The 21134-nt window shown below is 36.2% G+C and overlaps 4 protein-coding genes across 5 annotated transcripts; all 4 read left to right on the top strand.

Moving 5' to 3' along the window:
- Positions 1 to 924: 924 nt before the first annotated feature.
- Positions 925 to 12039, top strand: LOC107936807 (pentatricopeptide repeat-containing protein At1g08610). Its single transcript, XM_016869578.2, has 2 exons — positions 925 to 1088; positions 9850 to 12039. Exon 2 carries the CDS (start codon positions 10009 to 10011, stop codon positions 11794 to 11796), a length of 1788 nt encoding a protein of 595 aa, XP_016725067.2. The 5' UTR covers positions 925 to 1088; positions 9850 to 10008; the 3' UTR covers positions 11797 to 12039.
- LOC107922332 (uncharacterized) lies at positions 2005 to 3489 on the top strand. Its single transcript, XM_016852328.1, has 3 exons — positions 2005 to 2849; positions 2926 to 2941; positions 3241 to 3489. The coding sequence occupies exons 1-3, from the start codon at positions 2005 to 2007 to the stop codon at positions 3487 to 3489; spliced, it is 1110 nt and encodes a 369-aa protein (XP_016707817.1).
- Positions 4554 to 5671, top strand: LOC107922339 (uncharacterized mitochondrial protein AtMg00810-like). Its single transcript, XM_016852336.1, has 2 exons — positions 4554 to 4914; positions 5022 to 5671. The coding sequence occupies exons 1-2, from the start codon at positions 4554 to 4556 to the stop codon at positions 5669 to 5671; spliced, it is 1011 nt and encodes a 336-aa protein (XP_016707825.1).
- Positions 12040 to 13533: 1494 nt separating the features above from the next.
- On the top strand, positions 13534 to 20177 carry LOC107936814 (probable serine/threonine protein phosphatase 2A regulatory subunit B''delta). 2 transcript variants are annotated; one of them, XM_041109235.1, is made up of 13 exons: positions 13534 to 14077; positions 14620 to 14862; positions 14982 to 15087; positions 15169 to 15268; positions 15572 to 15677; positions 15757 to 15847; positions 16767 to 16908; positions 17117 to 17264; positions 17436 to 17545; positions 18041 to 18197; positions 18920 to 19045; positions 19185 to 19335; positions 19609 to 20177. In XM_041109235.1, the coding sequence occupies exons 1-12, from the start codon at positions 13928 to 13930 to the stop codon at positions 19323 to 19325; spliced, it is 1620 nt and encodes a 539-aa protein (XP_040965169.1). In that variant the 5' UTR covers positions 13534 to 13927; the 3' UTR covers positions 19326 to 19335; positions 19609 to 20177. The 2 variants fall into 2 exon arrangements, with proteins under 2 accessions (XP_040965169.1, XP_040965170.1); XM_041109236.1 differs by lacking the exon at positions 13534 to 14077 and having other exon boundaries at positions 14669 to 14862; positions 14956 to 15087.
- The last annotated feature ends 957 nt before the right edge of the window (positions 20178 to 21134 follow it).

The following is a 21134-nucleotide window of genomic DNA, read 5'->3' as shown; positions in this document are numbered from 1 at the left end:
TTATTTTAACATCGTATATTTACTTATTAGTATATAAATTGTAATAAAAAGTAAGAATTGTAATAATTTATCATAATTTTATAAAAATTGACTAAAAACTATTAAAAGAACTAAATTGGTCAAAAAAAATTTATAATAAAGACAATTGAGTAAAATGTGCTCTTAAGTAATCTTAGATTCCATCAATCAAACTCTTTAATTTTACATTATGAACCAAACAAAGTAATTTCACATTCCACTCATAATCTTACATTCTCGTAATCTTGTAATCTTACTACAAAACCAAACACAAACTTAATTCCAATGAATCCCAAACATTAGCTACACTAGGGGTAAGCATTCGATCGAGTCGAATCGAGTCAAGAAAATTCGAGTTAGTTGAGTTGACAAATCCTATTTTAACAACTGAACTCAATTTGAAAAATTTTCAAATCAAATGGAATTGAGTCAAAAAATTTCGAGTCAAGTCGAGTTAGCGAATCCTATTATTGTTGCGTTTACATGGACTAATTATTTAACTAGAAGGCGAAGTATAATATTATTTAACTACATAAACAATATAATGGGTTTACCTTTTAACTTAATAGTTTTGACTTTTAACTTAGGTAAACATTTATCAAAATAACGTAATATTGCTTTTTCTTATTCGAGCTTTCGAATAACTTGAATTTTGTAATTCATATTCGAGTTAAATTAAAATTTTTAAATTTTTATTCGAGTTTATCTAAATAACTCGATTAACTCAAACTGTTTAATTCAAAATTTAAAATTTTTATCAAACTTTTTAAATCGAAATAAAATTTACACACCCCTAAGCTAAACGAATACAAAATTAAATTCCGACACAACCCAATATGCAAAAATAAATAAATTATTTGATGGGTTAGTTAAAGGGTAAATTGGCGAAGTACTTAAACGTAATTTCATCACTAACTGAACCCTAGTTAATTGACGTGACTCCTCCAACCTCATCAACAGAACTAAACCAAATGAACCCGCTGCCTTTTCCATGTCTATAAACAAACAACGTTACTAGAGTTTTTCTTCGTCAATTCCTTCTTAAAGTTTAGGCTTTGAATTGTATCCAGGTAAGGCTTTCTTTAAACCTTTTTTTTTTCTGGTTGGTTCATGGAAGTATATATACCTTTATTCCTTTGTTTTCAGTGCTGTGAAGGTGAAACGGTCAATTTATTGAATGAAAGGAAATGGGTTGTTGAAATTTGAAGCTTTTGGATTTGTTTTTCTTATGTGAATCTATCTAATGTAAATTGTTTATGGTTTTTAAATTATTTGAATTAGGTTCTTGATTTAGTATTTTAAAGAGACATCTTCTTTGCTTCTGTGTATTCTGTACTTTAACAGTGCACTACTTCAGTTTTTTTTTTTGATTTTTTTTTTCTGTTCCTTAGCATATATGCCTTAAAATGAGTAAATATGGGATTTTGGATGATTCCATAGCTTGGAACCTTGGAGTTTTTTTTTCATTGAAAAATCTTTTTGGAATTTGTATTTGATATCGGTACATTCATGCTATGTTTGGTATATTTTAATATATGGGTTAGCAATAAACTATAATTTAATTGGTAATATTTAATCATTCTCATGACTTATTTTTAGCAAAAAGTGTTAGTTATATAGCTTTATTTAAAATCTCGTTAATTAGTTAGCAGTTAGCAGTTATATTTTTTTGTTATCTTCTTTCTGTTATTTTTCATTTTCCACTTGTATATAACAGTATCTTTTGCATCAAATATACTTGAGCAATTTCTTTCACTCCCATTCTACATGGTATCAGATGTGATATTTCTCTGTTATAATTCCTTGTACTTTCTTGTTTTCCAAACAATTTTTTCTTCTTGATTTTCCTTTCCTACGATTGCCCTCCATGATCATACACTACTTTCTAGTCCATACTATCTTCATCCAAATGAAAACCCAGCTTTGGTTCTTGTTTCTCCCGTCCTATCAAGCTCGAATTATCATTCTTAGTCTCGAGCAATGACAATGGCGCTTTTATCCAAGAACAAGCTCCAATTTGTTGATGACACCATCACAGTTCCGCTTCGAACAGACCCTCTTTACTCAGCTTGGGAACGATGTAATACTATGGTGCTTTCTTGGTTGCACCATTCCATCTCACCTTCGATCATGAACAGTGTTCTTTGGCTTAATTTTGGTTATGATGTTTGGCGCGATCTCCGGGAACGCTTTTCTCAGGGAGATGTTTTCCGCATTTCTGATCTTCAAGAAGAAATCAATGCATTCAAACAAGATGATCGCTCAGTCACTGATTATTTTACTGAGTTAAAGATCCTCTGGGATGAATTGATGAATTTTAGACCAATTCCAGTTTGTTCTTGTCCCACATCTTGCTCTTGTGGTGTTTTTGCTACTCTTCAAAAGTATCATGATAATGATTATGTGATTCGATTCCTTAAAGGTCTCCATGATCGTTTTGCTGCTGTTCGTTCCCAAATCATGCTCATTGATCCATTGCCTACGATCAACAAAGCGTTTTCTTTGGTTATTCAACAAGAACGTCACCTACCTGCTGCTGGCTCTTCTCAACTGTTTGTCAGTAACACACTGCGCCAACACCCTTCTTCAAGGAAATCTCAGCCGAAATCTGTTTCTGACTCACGGCAGTGCACTTTTTGTGGCAAATCCAGGCATACTGTTGATACATGCTATGAGAAGCATGGTTATCCACCTGGTTACAAGTCTCGTGGTCGAACTTCTCGTGCACACACAGTACTTACTGGTGGTGCTGCACCATCTTTGGACGCTTCGCAGTCTGTTGCTATTTTGCCACCTGATCCTCCTGTTACTTTAACACAAGATCAGTTACAGTAGCTCCTTACATTGCTTCCTTCTTCTACCTCCCCTACTCATGTTACCAATACCGCATCTTCTTTACCTTTACAGCTTTCTGTATCCTCAGGTAACCTCTTTTCTTTTCAACCCCACCATGGGATCATTGATACTGGTGCAATTGATCACATTACACACTCTTTATCTTTTTTTGCCTCTTTTCATTCCATTAAACCAGTATATATTAATCTTCCAAATGGTACAAAAGTTTGTGCTCGAATTTCTGGTACAGTCATTTTTAGTAATAGCCTATATATTACTAATGTTCTTTATGTTCCCCAATTTGCTTTCAATCTTTTATCTGTAACCAAACTCACTGCTACACTACCTTGCTCCTTTACTTTTCACAAAACTTATTGCTCTTTACAGGCCCTTCCATCTTTGAAGATGATTGGTACAGCTAAAGTTCTACATGGTCTCTATATTTTGGACTCACCAGCTCAAACTCTCTCTATTACCACACCAATTGCCTTATCAGCTACCAACACTTCGTGTTCCCTTTGGCATCCTCGTCTCAGTCATCTTTCTGACTCCAGATTGAAGCTACTTTCTCCTTACATACCTTCTTTGTCCATATCAACTAATGCACCTTGTAAAGCCTGTCATTTGGCAAAATGAGAAAATATCCTTTCCTGTAAGCACTTCTGTTTCCAATGAAAAATTTTCCCTCGTTCATATGGATATTTGGGGCCCAACTGATATTGTTTCTATTACTGGTCATCGTTACTTTCTTACTATTGTTGATGATTTCAGTCGCTTTACTTGGATTATCTTATTAAGAACAAAATCTGAAGTTCGTACCCATATTCAGAATTTTTTCACCCTTGTTGAAACTCAATTTTCATCCAAAATTAAAGTCATTCGAACTGACAATGGCAGTGAGTTTGCCATTCTAGATTTTTATGCTTCCAAAGGCGTTATTCATCAAATCTCTTGTGTTGAAACCCCGCAACAAAACGGTCTTGTTGAACGTAAGCACCAACACATTCTCAATGTCTCACGAGCTCTATTATTTCATGCTGGTTTACCTAAGCATTTTTGGGGACATGCTGTTCTTCATTTTGTTTTTCTTATCAATCGCACCCCAACACCTCTTTTAGCTGACCTCACTCCTTTTGACCATTTATACCAAACTAAGCCATCTTTTTAGCACCTACGGATTTTTGGTTGTCTTTGTTTTGCAACTACCCTTACTGCTCATCACCACAAATTTGATCCTCGAGCTCGTGAGTGTGTTTTTCTTGGATTCCCACCACATGTCAAAGATTACATTCTTTTTGATCTGTCATCTCATGCCATTTTTGTCTCAAGAAACGTTCATTTTCATGAGTCTGTTTTTCCTTTTTCCTCTCAACCATCTTCTTCCTCCTCCATCCCACAATTAACCTTTGACCCCTCCATTACTTATGATTTGCCACTTCAACCACAGGTTTCACCTTTCATACCCTTGCAACCCTCTAGGCCACCTCGTCTTAGGAAACCACCATCATATTTAGACCAATATCATTGTTTTTTAAGCAATGCTGCTACTAATCATCGTCAATGCTCTACACCCTTTACTCTTGCTCTTAATGCCTCTTCTATACCAACTACATATTTACAAGCTAGTAAAATTCTCCATTGGCAAAAAGCAATGCAAGCTGAAATTTCTGCTCTTGAACAAAATTAACACTTGGATCATTATGGATTTACCTCCAGGCAAGACTGCCATTGGCTGTAAATGGGTCTATCGAGTGAAATATCGAGCTGATGGTTCTATTGAGTGTTACAAGGCTCGCTTGGTTGCCAAGGGATTTACACAAACTGAGGGAGTCGATTATTTTGATACTTTTTCCCCTGTCGCCAAGCTTACTACTATTCGTTTACTGCTTGCCATTGCTGCTTCCAAAAACTGGTTTTTGCACCAGCTTGATGTCAACAATGCGTTTTTGCATGGAGATTTGATTGAAGAGGTTTATATGGTTTTGCCCCTTGGTTTTGCTTCCTCTACTCCACATAAGGTCTGTAAATTGCAAAAGTCGTTATATGGCCTAAAGCAAGCAAGTCGCTAGTGGTTTGCTAAACTCGCAATAGCTCTCACTTCTATTGGTTATGTTCAATCTACTTCAGATTTCTCATTGTTTGTTACACTTCTTTCACTGCCTTACTAGTTTATGTTGATGATGTTATTCTAGCTGGTGATCATTTAGATGAAATAACACGAGTGAAAGCCTTTCTGGATTCTACTTTCAGCATAAAAGATTTAGGTGATCTACAGTATTTTCTTGGTCTTGAAGTTGCTCGCAGTTCTGCTGGCATTTCTCTTTATCAGCGAAAGTATACTCTTGACCTCTTGTCTGACTTTGGCTTCTCCGATTGCAAGCCTGTTACGACTCTTATGGTTACCAAACTCCCTCGTGATGCTTCTGAAGAATTGCTTCCTGATAATACTATCTTCAAAAAATTCATTGGCCGTTTATTGTATCTTGTCTCTACTCGACCTGACATCGCTTTTGCAATTCAGCTGTTGAGTCAGTTTTTGGATCAACCCACAGTCGCTCATCTTCAAGCTGCTCATCGTGTTCTCCGTTACCTGAAAGGCTGCCTTGATTTTGGACTTTTCTTTTCTGCTTCTTCCTCACCTATACTGAAGGCTTTTAGTGACTCGGACTGGGCTGGCTGCCCTCTTACAAGACGTTCTGTAACTGGTTATTGCCTTTTTTATGGAGATTCTCTTGTTAGTTGGAAAGCCAAGAAGCAAAACACTGTATCTCGATCCTCTTCCGAAGCAGAATATCGTGCCCTTGTGTCACGGACTTAGAGTTTTCCCACACATCCGTGCGGCCTTAGGCAGTTTCTTGGCTTAAAAACGCCTAAGTCAACCTAACTTCCACCAATAATGGATTCAACCGTAAAAACGCCTAAGTCAACTCAACTCGCAACAATAAAGGATTCAACAGAATTCCCTTAAAGTTTTCACGAAGAACAGCGGAAGAACGAATTAAGAACGATCTTTGAAAGATGAACAAAAGCAAAAACGCTTGAGAGAAAAGTTTGAGTAAATGCTTTCAATTCTTATTCACAAAGAATAATGAAACAATTCAGGAGTGAGTACAAATGAGGGGGAGGCTCTCTATTTATAGTTGAGATCCCCCAAAACCGATGGCTACAATTAAAAGCTGTATTCAATTAGGACTCTAACTTTACAGAATTAGAAGCTGTGTACAATTAGAACTTCTAAGACTACTTAGTCCTATCTTCATTATCGGGCCCATCAGGCTTCAATGTGACAGGCCTGTCCAACAGCTCTTTGAATCGGGCCAGTTCTCGTAGGCCAAATGATCCCCATCTGAGCAACAGACCTCCATTGGATGCATTTGGTGCGCTTGTCACGGGCTTTGAACTGCGGTCCGTGACATTCTCCCCCACCCATTCTCGCAACGCCCTCGTTGCGACTTCTGAATGGCACTGACTTGATTCGCCTCGGTCTCGTCTCGTCGCCTTAGCCTTTCCCTTTCTTTGGGATTCTTGCCTCGGCTTCTGTCGCTTCTTAACTCGAGCCGTCCTGCTCGTCGCATTTACTCTGGTCAACTGTCCCACATGCATCGCTTTTTTTCCTTTAAAGTCTGATGCACCACCTACCTTTCCCATAGGTGGAAGCCTTGTCGATGACTCGGCTAACTCTAATACTTCACTCAACTTGAGCCTCATTGGTCCCAGCTTCACTGTTTTCATCGCAACTTTATCCGCTAAGTTAGATGACAAACTCACCTCTTCCTTGGGTGGAAGCCCCTTCGACGACTCACCAAGCTCAGACGTTGCGTTTCTTTCGACTCCGGCTTGCTTTGGACAGTTCCGCAACTCATGCGGACCACGGCACAAGAAGCACTTAACTTGCTTCTTTTTGCTCCTCTTTGCCCTCTTGGCTTTGGCTTTTCCCTTGCTCGAACCAAGCTTCTTGGGCTCATTGTCTGCTCCATCGTTCCCCTCGATGATAGACTTCTTCGGACACTTCCGCAACCTATGCGGACCATGACACAAGAAGCACTCCATTGGCTTCTTCTCGCTTTCGGCCTCCTTGGCTTCGACACCCCTTGCGCTCGAACCAAGTACCAAGGCCTTACCCACCGGCTTCTCCTTAAGCGCGGATTTCTTCAAACATTTTTTCAACATGTGTGGACCGTCGCAGAGAAAACATTTTAGCTTGTCCCTTTTCCTCTTGGGTTTCTTCTTCCCAACTCGTGGTTTCCCATTACCACCATTGTCGCCGTTGTCATTGCCATTAACTCTATCTTCCTTGTGATCCATTTCACATACGCCCCTTCCATCGGACTTGGAAGACCCAAGCTTGTCTTTCCCTAGACCAAGCTTTACCACGGACTCAACTACCGTCATGGCTTCCGACAGTTTTTGGACACCTCTTTGTTCCACCTCCTGTCTGACCCACGGCTTCAATCCCTTTTGAAAAGCAAGGAATGCTTCTTCATCGGTCACATCTGAAATTTGGAGCATGAGTTCCTTGAACTCTTGAACATACTCCCTCACTGTGCCCCGTTGCATTATCTCTTGCAACTTTGCCCGAGCTTCTTCCTCGGCAAATTTTGGGTAAAACTGTCCCTTCAACTCGCATTGGAACTCTTGCCACGTCCCAATCTCACCTTGCCTTTTATCTGTGGTCCTACCTCGCCACCATAAAAGCGCAATGTCAGTAAGAAACATTGAAGCAGTGTTTACCTTAACCGCATCCTCCATGATGCCTTTGGCACGGAAGTAGTTTTCCATCCTCCACAAGAAATTGTCCACATCACATGCAGACCTTGTCCCCACAAACTCTTTCGGCTTTGGGACATCCTCATTACTGAGTGCTGCAATTGCCACTCCTTTCCCCACGGCTGCTTGACACAAGGACAGCTCTCCCTCGAGCTCCTCTATTCTTGTGCTCAAAGCCTTCGTCGTGGCCATTGTTTCCTCCTTCAAAGCCATCATCATGGCCTCGAGAGCATCATTCCTTTCCGACAGCTTATCCCTGTGTGAATTAAACAACTCGTTTACCTTGTCCATGGTGGAATCAAGAGACATCTTTACATAGTCTCTGGACTGCTCCTCCCAGTTTGTTATGCGATCCTCGACCCATCGACTGCCTCCTTTACATCCGCCGTGGATCCCTCGAGTTTACCCACACGTTCCTCTACTACCGATATTGTCTCCCTCAAAGACTTCCTCGCCCACCTTTGTTCAAACTCTTCTTTCGACATCCCAACGGTGCCTTTGAACCAACAACTCGAATATTACTTGGTTCAAACCTTGGCTCGGATACCACTTGTTACGGACTTAGAGTTTTCCCACATCCGTGCGGCCTTAGGCAGTTTCTTGGCTTAAAAACGCCTAAGTCAGCCTAACTTCCACCAATAATGGATTCAACCGTAAAAATGCCTAAGTCAGCTCAACTCGCAACAATAAAGGATTCAACAGAATTCCCTTAAAGTTTTCACGAAGAACAGCGGAAGAACGAATTAAGAACGATCTTTGAAAGATGAACAAAAGCAAAAACGCTTGAGAGAAAAGTTTGAGTAAATGCTCTCAATTCTTATTCACAAAGAATAATGAAACAATTCAGGAGTGAGTACAAATGAGGGGGAGGCTCTCTATTTATAGTTGAGCTCCCCCAAAACCGATGGCTACAATTAAAAGCTGTATTCAATTAGGACTCTAACTTTACAGAATTAGAAGTTGTGTACAATTAGAACTTCTAAGACTACTTAGTCCTATCTTCATTATTGGGCCCATCAGGCTTCAATGTGACAGGCCTGTCCAACAGCTCTTTGAATCGGGCCAGTTCTCGTAGGCCAAATGATCCCCATCTGAGCAACAGACCTCCATTGGATGCATTTGGTGCGCTTGTCACGGGCTTTGAACTGCGGTCCGTGACACTTGCATCTACTATTTATGAAATTCAGTGGCTTCGATTTCTTCTATGTGACTTGCACTTATCTCTTTCTGGCCCTACTACTCTGTTTTGTGACTATAGTTCTGCTCTTCAAATTGCTGCAAATCCTACATTTCATGAACGTACTAAACACATCGAAATTGACTGTCATCTTGTTCGTGAGAAGGTGTTGTCCGGTGTTGTTAAACTACTTCCTTGTTCTTCCAAGGACCAACTTGCTGATATTTTCACTAAAGCCCTTGCTGCTGCTCCTTTTCAGTCTATTTTGTCCAAGCTGGGACTGTTTCCTATCCACTCACCAGCTTGAGGGGGGCTGTTAGTTATATAGCTTTATTTAAAATCTCGTTAATTAGTTAGCAGTTAGCAGTTATATTTCTATTATCTTCTTTCTGTTATTTTTCATTTTCCACTTGTATATAACAATATCTTTTGCATCAAATATACTTGAGCAATTTCTTTCACTCCCATTCTACAAAAAGGAGAATTTTTCACTTATTTTGAAGGGTCTTATTATGTTTATGAGTGTTTTTACTTATCGATTAAATTTATTCTAAATATTGTTTATTTTATGTCTAACTATTATAATACATGTGTAATGAATAAGCTTTTTCCTTTTGTTATTACACTAATAACCAAACGAAGCATCAATATTATAAGAATTCAGATGTGAGTAGAGATGAAAGTATGCCTCCGAAATGGGTATGTTCAATTTTTTAAAAGTTCCTCATGAGGGTGCTTGGAGGTTCATATTCCATACCATGTTTGAGTTTTCTTGATTGGATGTTCATATTGTTTCATGTTATCTGCAATGTTGACACTATCTACCTCTCCATGTCATTTCAATACTTTTTTTTTCTTTTGCTGCAGATTGAAACTGGTTTAGCTTTAGGGCATGGCAGTTTAGGATTTAGGATTTAAGATTTAGGGTTTTGCATTATCTAATCATATTTTGCTGATTCTTATTGTTCATGTATGTATTTATACAATTTATGGGGTTCTATTTTTGGTATTAGGGTTCATGGTTTTAATGTTTCCCGTTTCTTGTTTTACAGGTTTGATGCTTGTTCTCCATTTGACGAGTGCAGAAAGTAGGAGCATTACTTGCCTGGAATTTGAATTTTAGCCAGAAACCATGAAATAAGTACTTAAGGATTTGTTTGTTTCTGCCTGGAATTGATCTGAGTTGAGTTTGATTGATTGGATAGAGGAAGATGGGATACACAGTTACTCTTCACAACCATTCGGTTGAGATTTGCCGTTCTCATTGTTTGCAGCGGGGTTTGAAACAACCTGAAACAGGTTGTAGCTCTCTGAAGTGCTCGATTGTAAACATACCTACTTCTAATTTAACATGTTCGGTCAATTTTAGTCGTACAATTCACTCTTGCTTGCCATGGAAGGTCAATAATGGTTCAGAAAGAGAGGTGGTATCTTTAGTGTGCCAAGGACTGCAGAGAAGTGTTTGTATTGACACAGATGAATTTGATCAGGATGAATGCTGGGGTTCAGAAGATCAGAATGTGAGTGTTAAGGGAAAATTCAAAGAGCAAATAAATTTGAAAAAGGTTCCGAATTCTTTGATGGCTGCTTTAGATGGACGTTTTGTTAGAAATGACGAGGAAACAAACAATGATATTCTTCAACAGTTCTGTAGCAATGGAAAACTAAATGATGCATCACGGTTGATAGAAATTATGGCACGTCAGAATCAAATTCCCCATTTCCCTTCTTGCATAAACTTAATAAGGGGCTTTGTAAAAGTAGGTGAACTCGATAAAGCCGGCAGAGTTCTTCAGATTATGATAATGTCCGGTGGGATCCCTGATAATATTACGTATAATATGATGGTTCGCAGTCTTTGTAAGAGAGGACGGATGCGATCTGCTATTGACCTTTTGGAAGACATGAGCTTGAGTGGTTGCCCACCGGATGTGATTACGTACAATACAATAATACGCAGCATGTTTGATCATGGTATTTTTGATCAGGCCGTTGGGTTCTGGAAGGATCAATTGAGGAAGGGATGTCCCCCATATCTAATCACCTATACCATTCTCATTGAGCTAGTCTGCAGGCATTGTGGAATTGCTCGGGCAATGGAAGTATTGCACGATATGGCGATAGAAGGTTGCTATCCCGACATCGTTACCTACAATTCACTGGTTAATTTAACTTGTAAACAGGGAAAACACGAGGATGCTGCTTTAGTCGTTTACAGTATTATATCTCATGGCATGGAGCCGAATGCCGTAACATACAATACCCTTATCCATTCTCTTTGTAATCACGGTTATTGGAATGAAGTCGATGAGATACTTGCAATCATGAAGGAAACTTTGCATCCTCCAACCGTGGTTACTTACAATATATTGATCAATGGTTTGTGTAAATATGGACTTTTGGACCGTGCCATCAAATTCTTCGATCAAATGGTTTCTCAAAACTGTTCCCCGGACATTGTTACTTACAATACGCTGCTTGGCGCTCTTTCTAAAGAAGGAATGGCGGAAGAGGCTCTTCAATTACTTCAATTTTTAAGTGGGAGCAGCTGTTCCCCAGGTTTGATAACTTATAACACTGTGATCGACGGATTTACTAGAACTGGTGATATGAAGAAAGCAATGGAATTATATAATCGGATGTCAGAGGAAGGGATCAGTCCCGACGACATAACTCATCGTTGCTTAGTTTGGGGATTTTGCAGGTCAAATCAAGTAGAGAGAGCTGTAGGGATACTGAAGGTGATGGTGGAGCAGAAACACAGGGTCGGAACTAGTGGTTATAACGTGGTGATACATGGGTTATGTAAGGACGGTAAGGTAGATTTGGCGATACAAGTGCTGGAAATGATGGTCTCGAGTCGGAGTAAACCCGACGATACGATTTATTCGACTGTAATCAAAGGTATAGCGGATGCTGGAATGAAAGAAGAAGCTAACAAGCTGCATCAAAAGTTGAGGGAATGGAATGTTTCCAGAGAATGGAAACAATTGAGTTAAAAAGAGCTAGATTCTATGGATTTTGATAGCCAGAACTATTGGCTTAAGAGTTTTTTCCAATGCCCTTTTGTTTAAGTTGCTCGCTTACATCATCTCCTATTAGCTTGTATTGTTGTTTTAGTGGACTGCTTTTAGTTTAAATCCCAGAATCGGAATGAGTGTTAGATATGTGTCCAATAATAGCCTTTCAAAATTAGGAAAAATAATGTAAAAAATTTAGTAAATTCGTGATAATTTTTTAAATTGTTTGATGTCTATTTCGTAATAATTTCAAAATTTTTCAAGCATTTTTGGATTTGATAAATGTGTCTTTTATATTTTTTTAATATACAATTACTATTTAATACATTGGTAGTGTTTATTTATTTATTTATTTCAGAATCCGCTTTAAAAATTTACTACGTGTCACCTTTTTTTTACTATACGTTTAGGATATTTGTCAACTTTTAACTTTACTTGTAGGGTCTAAAAATTCCATTAGCCATGTACCAAATATTTTCCTATATATATTATGAAAAATTTTTGATAATTTCACAAGCAAGGTTGGAATTCAATGGGAAAAAATAAACTATTGAAAAAATAAATATATAAAAGAAATTGGATAGAATACTTGTGGAATTAAAAATGTACACAATCAATGTATTAAATATTAACCTTATATATTATATTAATCTCTTCATTCTTATTTTTCAAATTCATGTTCCTAAACGTATTTCATATATTTGGATTTTGGGGACCCGTTATACATAGACATGAATTTATGAATCTATCCGTATCAAATATCACTTGCATTGTTATTAGTTTCTAAGGTCATATGCTTTGTAAGTACTTTTTCATGCTTAATTTTAATTATTTTTTAAATAATATGTTTTTAATTATTGTAATTAATATAAAGTAATATTTATTATTCAAATTATTAAAAATAATTAAATATTAACTTATTTAACCGCTCAAATATTATAGTAAATTTTTAAATCATAATTAAAGCATTTTTACCGTATTTAATATACAACCTAGTTTTAGACCATATGATTAATACCAAACCACGTTATAACTACCAAACGTCTGGACTTAGAGGATACTACGCAGGCCTGAGTCCTACTATACTGAGAGCTTTTCTTGCTAATGCAGCCGCAAACTCACCTGGGAGGTAGCCATGAAGCTTCTCGGAATCAAGAACAACTAAGGAAGCTAATAATTAATCCATCTAATCACAAAGAGGCTTCTGACTTTTTTGAAGTTCTATAATTAGCCACCACATTATTTTTAATAATTTATATTTATTTTAAAGATTTTTTTAGAATTACTGTTAATTTTTTTTGAAAAATCAAAATGATATTTTAGCTATAGTTCAGGGATTAAATTAGTAATTAACTATTTAAATTAATATTCTACAGTATCATTTAACAGCAAATTTAACAGAGGGACTAATTTCACCAATTTTTTCAGTAGAGTAACTGAAATGCAATTTATTCCGGGATACTTTCGACTTAAAAAAAGCCTTTTGACTTTTTTGGTAAGAGAAATAGTTCGACATTTTGACTTTATTTACCTGTCTAAATATATTTAGATCCATAAAATATAATAATAAGTTATAAATAAAATATGGGAAGCATAATCTTGACACGTGACGTAGAAAAGAATTTACAATTCTTAATTTATCGAGGAAAAAATATTTTCTTTCATTTATTATTATTATTATTATTATTTTCTAAATGTTACTCAAATCTCTGCAATTTCTTAGCTAATCTCCCACTTGACTCGCATCGATTTTTTGTCTCTTTCTCTCAAAATAAAAAATAGAAAAAGTTTGTAATCTCACTTTCTATCGTTTTCTCTCCTCCCAAACACTCTCTTGCTAACATCCAAGGAAAAAAAAGCGATAACGAATAAATCTTATGTAGGTCCGATTCTTGATTTCATGAAGATCTAGGGTGTCCAACGCTTTCTCAGTTCCCAATCGAAGTTTCTCTTTTCATATTTTTTTAATTAATTACTAAAATTAAATTCCTTACCTTAAATCTGGTGTGTTTTTTAAAAGAAGATTAATTTATTTGGAAGCTGATTTTTCATTTGATCTGTGCGGAAGAACTTTGTTTGAGCTGCGTTTTGGTTATGCAAAGAAAAGGAAATGGAGGCAGTTGTTGTTGGAGATATAGCGTGTTTGGATGCGGAGCTATTGCATCTCCAGGAGATGTCTCCTTTAGCTCTCAAATCCTATCCTGAATTCACTCAAAAGCTTTTCGAACAGTGGCTTTCGCTTCCTGAAGCTAACAAGCTGGTATACTTTTCGTTTTTCTAACTTCGAATCTTCATTGTGTTTGATTTGAATTCTTTCCGTTTTGACACTTTAATTGAAAATGATTGATTGTTGTTGCCCCAACATTGTTCTAGTCAAAATGGCTTGGTTATTTGATGGTAAATTTTAAAATTTTTATGTAAAAAATTATTTTTTTATGATAATTAAATTATATTTCATGAAACATTACTTTGAGCTTATTACATGTTTCAGTTTGTTCATTATGTGTATATGTGCCTGAATTCCGCATTATTAAGATATTTTAATGGATAAAATCAATGCGAAAAGAATATTGTGACATCCTATTGTTAAGTAGTGTTATCCTTACATTAACTGCTTAGTTTTCTGTCCAAATAGATTTAACTTGGTGGCTTAATGATTATAACAATATCCCATAATAGGTGTTGTATGATCTTGACTGATTAAATGATGTTTTGTTCTTAAATATGGAAATAGTGCAACTTATTAAAATATTCCTCTTAGCAAATGAGTGCTTCGGCGTTTAATTCTTGTTATTTTGTTAGGTAACATCATTGGTTAATGATGCAAAGGCGGGTAATCCCTTGAATGTTCCTGCAAACACTTCCGGTGGAGGCTCTCCCTCAAGCAATTCGTTACCTTCCATGTTTCCTGCTGGCAGTGCTCCTCCCCTTTCACCAAGAAGTACATCTGGTTCGCCTCGTATAACAAAACAAAGGGCTGGTCTTTCAAACTTGGGTTCTCCCCTGAAAGTAGTTAGCGAGCCTGTGAAAGAGTTTATACCTCAGGTTTGGATCTTTTTTAATTGATATGATATTTTCTTTCTCTATTGCTGTCCTTAGTTGTGTTTTATGTGCTATCTTTACCTTTCTATCATGAAGTTGCGATGACTTGAAATTGCCTCCAGTTTTACTTCAAAAATGGCCATCCACCTCCAAATGATCTAAAAGAACAATATATGTCTCGAATCAGTCAGTTCTTTGCTGGCCACCCGGAGGGACTACAACTGCAAGGTAAGAAACATGCGTGCTTTGCTTCGACAGATATTTCTAGAACTCATTTGATAGTCGTGTTTTACTTTCTATAATTTTCAGAATTCAAACTAGTGACCAAGGAAGTATGCAAACTGCCTTCATTTTTCTCCCCATCACTTTTCAAAAAAATTGATGTTAATAGCACTGGTTTGGTCACAAGGTATGCTTCTTGTTCATGGAAGTGAACTTTTATATTTGTATCTTAGATCCATAATACTTTTTGAGACTAGGATGTTTCTTAGAAAACTATGAAAGTTTTATGTTTGGGTTCCTTTTCTGTGGTTAGGTGCTCAACTATGCTCACCTTTGTTGGAGAACTATGTGTTATAAATTTAACTTTCTAGTTTAGGATCCGACTCCTAACCTGTTACTGTTTCTCCTTGTAGTTGCTTTTCAGCTATGATGTGATTTAGTTCATTTTAGATGGTAGCTTTTTCTGAGTTTTACTCTAATCTGCTTGCAGAGATGCATTTGTTGATTATTGGGTCAATGGAAACTTGTTGACGAAGGATGTAGCAACTCAAATTTATACAGTACTAAAACAACCATATCTCAAGTACCTTGTTCAGGTCTTAAATCAACTGCAATATTTGTCAATATCTAACAGTCCTTGTTCAAACTTAACTTCTGTACTTCTCAAATTGTCAGGATGACTTCAAACCTTTACTCCAAGAACTATTGGCAACTCATCCTGGGTTGGAGTTCTTACAGAGTACACCTGAGTTTCAGGAAAGATATGGTTTGTTTTTCATCTGTTTGATTCCTTTTTACTGTTCTCTCACTGCAATTGGATATTTTAGATGCTAGGCTTTTTCACTTTTATACCCCCTCCTTTTACAATATCAAAGGCATTTTACACAGATATTGAGTTGTTTCCGGACTGATTCCTTCATTAGGTGCTGCAACCACTAAGATTTGAACTTGTGAATCCTGTAAATGCATCTATTTTCATGTGAATTTCTATGAACGCCGTTTGACCAGTTTCTTTGATGAAGTAGCTCTGTCTATGATATGTTTGATAATGTATAATGCTATGTTAAAAATTATGAATGAAATGATGATCGCATATTAATAAAGCAAGACTGCAAAATTATCCTTTGATTAACAGCAAGTGCTGGAATTTGGACATATCTCAAACAGAAAGAATAGGCGCATAGAAAACAGGATTGACATTCTTGTTTTGTTTGTTGGTTGTCTTTAGTAAGAATGGTTGTGATGTAGCTCTCATTTTAGTAGCTGGTTTCAATGGCTTAGCTTCCATTTTCTAAAATTCCTATTTTTAGGATGATGAATTCACACAAGAAATTCTTATAAGCAGACATATCTTTTTAGTTTAATATGAATTGTGCAGTAATCTTATGTCCATCTGAACATATTAGAAGACTGATTGTTGACAAATTGATGAAGTATGAGAGAGGATGAAATGGGAATATTTGTGTATACATTTGCTACTGAAGGAAAATAGAATATCTTACACCAATTTATGCATTACAGCTTATTGATAATCTGTCTTAACATGTTAGGGTCCCATTCTATATGGTGTTTATTACTGCTTAAACATCAGTATAAACTTCTACCTGTGTTTTTCAATTATTTGATAGTCTAGCTTGTCTCTAGTGCTTCCAAATATTGATACAACTTTTGTTTCACATTGCCAGCTGAAACTGTTATATACAGAATATATTACTACATAAATAGATCTGGGACTGGTCACCTCACTCTTAGAGAATTGAAACGTGGGAACTTGATTGATGCCATGCTACATTGTGATGAGGAAGAGGACATTAATAAAGTTTTGAGGTAGGGATTTGACTGAATCTCCTTCAATGCATCGAGTATAAACTGGCTTTCATTTTTTTTTCAAATTCCACAAGCTCATGAGTAAGTTTATATAATTGCATTTTGATACATGCATCTCTTCTACATTTTGATGCATGCTTAATACATCCTGTCTGGTACCAAATAATCTTTTCCTCCTCTTTCAAAACAATTATCATCATATGTGCAGGTACTTTTCATATGAACATTTTTATGTAATATACTGCAAGTTTTGGGAGCTGGATACAGATCATGATTTCTTGATTGACAAGGAGAACCTTATCAGATATGGTAACCATGCGCTTACCTACCGAATTGTTGATAGAATATTTTCTCAGGTTTGTGAGTCTGATGATGTTTTTGTTCCTTGGTCCAAACCACACTCTACCCGCACAAAGAAGTTCTTTATTAATTGAACTTTGTCTGTTCGACCATCCTCTTCTATTTTTTTTTCTGTTTCATTGATTTGTTTATATATTTACAAATATTGAACTTCCATATCATCTTAGGTCCCAAGAAAGTTTACCAGTAAGGTTGAAGGAAAGATGGGTTATGAAGATTTTGTTTACTTCATCCTTGCAGAGGAGGACAAGTCATCTGAGCCTAGTCTTGAGTATTGGTATCTTTTGTGCTCTTTCTTTGTAGACATAAGAATATCATAGTCTTGAATTTATTATGCCTCTACTTCATAGTAGCTCACTTGTTTGAAAAAGTCACCCAAAAAATTTGAAATAGCTTTTCTGCACTTCTCACCCAAAAATTCAGAAAGATCTGTCAAAAGAACAAATTTTGTAAATGTTTTGTTAGTAGCTTTAGAAATATTTGTAAATGATTCATTAGTAGCTCTAGAAATATTTGCCTTAATATTTTCTGCCCCGGGTATCAGAGGTTGAGAAATAGCATTGTGTTTTGAGGTGGTGGAGGTTATGAATGATCACATTATGATTGGATTTCTGAGTAGCTTCTTTTCTTGGCTAGTTTTCCCAATCTTATCATATTTTAAATCTCATTTTTGTGCCTTTGTTCTCTCTTGCGGAATAATCAAACATAGTTTGGCAGGATGGGAACTATGCTATTAATAGTCAGTAATTAGCACATTTTCTTACTTTTATAGGTTCAAGTGCATAGATTTGGATGGCAATGGAGTTCTAACTCGTAATGAAATGCAATTCTTTTATGAGGAGCAGTTGCACCGAATGGAATGCATGGCACAGGAGCCTGTGCTCTTTGAGGACATCTTGTGTCAGATGATTGACATGATTAAACCGCAGGTTTGCCTTTTTATCATTACTCCCTTTTCATCTCCTTGACTGCTTAATAATAATATGGCACATATGGCAGTGTGTTCCTGGAAATGAATCATAGTACTTGTATTTGCTAAGTTCCACTTGTAATTTCAAACTTAGGGTGTGTTTACCATTGAGGTTGAAAAGTGCCATGATCTCAAACCGAAAAATTTGGAAAACAAGCAGCTTTTCAAACCAAACCTTGATTTTAATCTGGGATTTTAAGCCAAGTCAAAAAGCCAAAACTTTTAGCTTTTGGCTTTTAGAAAAGTGCTTTTCAATAAAATTAGTTTTTTATCCCCTCATTAAATCTTCCACTTTACAACATCATGTCCAAAATAGACTTTTTATCTTCCCAAAAGCACTTATAGACTGCAAAGGTAAACACCATCGAATTTTTCAAAAGCACTTTTTCACGGCATTTTTCAAAAGTACTTTTCACCTTCAATGGTAAACTGTTGCGTACAATTGTCCAGAGGTCAGTTTGTCTGTTTGCATTTTCCTCTTGAAGCATGTTATTCATGGCATTGCTGCTTTAGAATTAGATCATTTTGTGCTATTTAAGGCTGAGTGAATTACACCTAGAACTGCCTTTTTACCATATGCTGGTTTAGGAGCTGAGTTTCCATTGAGTGCTTGTTTCATATACACTGCTAGTGAAGACTGACTATTTTACATGTTTGACAATTGAAATTTCTTGTTTGCAGGATGAGAGTTATATCATGTTGCGTGACCTGAAAGGTTCTAAACTATCTGGAAGTGTTTTCAATATCCTTTTCAATCTTAACAAATTCATGGCTTTTGAAACTCGCGATCCATTCCTCATTCGTCAGGTAACTGTGTCAGACACTTCCATCATTTATTTACTTTGAAAATGAACTGTATATTCATTACCCAAAAAGATGAACTGTATATCATCTCACTTGTATGCAAGTTTTGGATGACAGCCTCGTTTATGTTGGAATAAAACAGGAGCGTGAGAATCCTACATTGACAGAATGGGACCGTTTTGCACATCGAGAATATATTAGGCTTTCAATGGAAGATGATGTTGAAGATGCCTCCAATGGAAGTGCTGAAGTTTGGGATGAATCACTTGAGGCTCCCTTCTAAGTTGAATAGGGTAAGCTTGGTCAGTTCTTCCCCTGCTGTTATAATATTTATTGATCTGGCTCTATGTTGTGTGTGTAAAAGAATATACGCTGATTGTTTTCCGGTTCTAGTAATGGATTGCATGCTAGGCATTTATAGATGCATGAGATCAAAGAATAAAGCTAAAAGTAAAGGAAACCATTTATAATCAAGCAACCCGAAATTTCATGCAAACTCGAGAATAAATGTCTATTAATTTCTGATATCAATACTTATTTTTGTTGTGATTTAATTTTCTATACAGGTGCTCAGAGAAGAGCTCAACACACTTCTTCTATGCTGGGCACCAGAAAGACAAATGTCGCCTTGAATCGACGAGGAAGCTACATCTAGTCTCATTGGAGGAACATAAGATATACCCTTGAAGCACCATTGACGGATTTTCAGGTTCAGCTAACAGGATGAATCAAGGAATTGGAGGCTGACTTTATCTAAAGAACTCCCACCATCAAAGAGTTTATGCAGGGAGGTAATTGATTAAAATCCAGATTTAAAGAAGCTCAGAACATTATTAATTATCCTTTCCATTCTCAAATTCTAAGATACAATCTAAGTCCGTCTAGTCCTCCGTTAAGTCCCGGTTGCTTTGTTTCATACTTGGAATGTTATAATTGAGCGTAGCAATTTTGGTTTGGATAAAGGTCGTCTAGCAATTCAATTTTAGTTGTTTTACCCTTTTCATTTTAATTTAGGACTCTATCAGTTAGCTCGACTGTGCTATTGTGAACATAGGTTAAGTAATTGACTTATTTATCTGTGAATTCGAAAATTCCGTGCTTGTTATGATATAAAAAGATAGGAAGTAGTATTGAAGCTTTTTCGTACAGGAGAATTAGTATTGAAGTGCTATCACAAGTTATTGAACTTGTAACTCTCTTTTAGAATAAATCCATTTTTTTAATTAAAAAAGGCAATAACAATAAAATTAATAAGCTAACATATTTTTAGCATGGTTTTTGAACCGGACCAGTTGGATTGGGAACTGGTTGGGGCATCGATTCGAAGAGGCATCAGATTGGTTGATTCGAGAACTGGTATGGGCTAGTTGAATCGAAATCTTTTATTTGTCAACATTTTCTTTTTGTCTTTTATGAATTTTTTAATGATTAACTTAATTGAACCGGATGAATCAGTCTGGTCGATGAATTGGTAACTTGGTCAGTTCAATCACTAGTTTGATTCTTTACGATTATTTGAAGGGTTGATTAATTCGTATTCATCTATAAACTAGATTTCAACTTAGGGGTACGATTTAATGTGGTTTAACAAAGTAGTATTGGTATCAACATTGTGATAATTGATTTGCTATAAGAACTTGGGAGGTTATTTTTATTTTTGGTATTATGTGAAGGTTAGATTTGAAGATGTGTATTTGTAATGTATTTGTGTTATATCATTAACGTGTTAATAATTATATGTTAATAATTTATTTTATAAAATATTTTAATATATCATGCCTATATTATTTTCTAATTAATAAAGCATAAAAGTATTTCTATAAAATCTATTTTGACCACATAAATCTACATGTGGGCATAAATTGTCCACCTAAACTACAAGAAAAAGAAATATATGAACGAAAATGACTAATAAGAATATTCAAATTAGGTCAAACAATTTGCATGTGAGATGTCTTCATTTGTTGAATGATTAAAAAAATGATTGAAATAGTATGGGTTAGGTTTTGTCAAAAACCCCTCCAACAATAAAATCCCACAAATTTGATTACAAAAAGCATCAAATCAGATCATCAGCCTTGACCAAAAGTCT

The sequence above is a fragment of the Gossypium hirsutum genome, chromosome D13, assembly GCF_007990345.1.
Source record: "Gossypium hirsutum isolate 1008001.06 chromosome D13, Gossypium_hirsutum_v2.1, whole genome shotgun sequence".
Taxonomy (NCBI): Eukaryota; Viridiplantae; Streptophyta; class Magnoliopsida; order Malvales; family Malvaceae; genus Gossypium; species Gossypium hirsutum.
The sequence above is the reverse complement of the archived record's forward strand: the minus strand, read 5'-3'. Positions and strand labels throughout refer to the sequence as shown.

Coding starts and splice junctions, on each gene's coding strand:
- LOC107936807 (XM_016869578.2), top strand. CDS start 10,009: ATGGGATACACAGTTACTCTTCACAACCATTCGGTTGAGATTTGCCGT.
- LOC107936814 (XM_041109235.1), top strand. CDS start 13,928: ATGGAGGCAGTTGTTGTTGGAGATATAGCGTGTTTGGATGCGGAGCTA. Junction 15,088..15,168: donor GGAGGGACTACAACTGCAAG/GTAAGAAACATG, acceptor TATAATTTTCAG/AATTCAAACTAGTGACCAAG. Junction 19,046..19,184: donor ATCCATTCCTCATTCGTCAG/GTAACTGTGTCA, acceptor GGAATAAAACAG/GAGCGTGAGAATCCTACATT.
- LOC107922339 (XM_016852336.1), top strand. CDS start 4,554: ATGGATTTACCTCCAGGCAAGACTGCCATTGGCTGTAAATGGGTCTAT. Junction 4,915..5,021: donor ATATGGCCTAAAGCAAGCAA/GTCGCTAGTGGT, acceptor CTGCCTTACTAG/TTTATGTTGATGATGTTATT.
- LOC107922332 (XM_016852328.1), top strand. CDS start 2,005: ATGGCGCTTTTATCCAAGAACAAGCTCCAATTTGTTGATGACACCATC.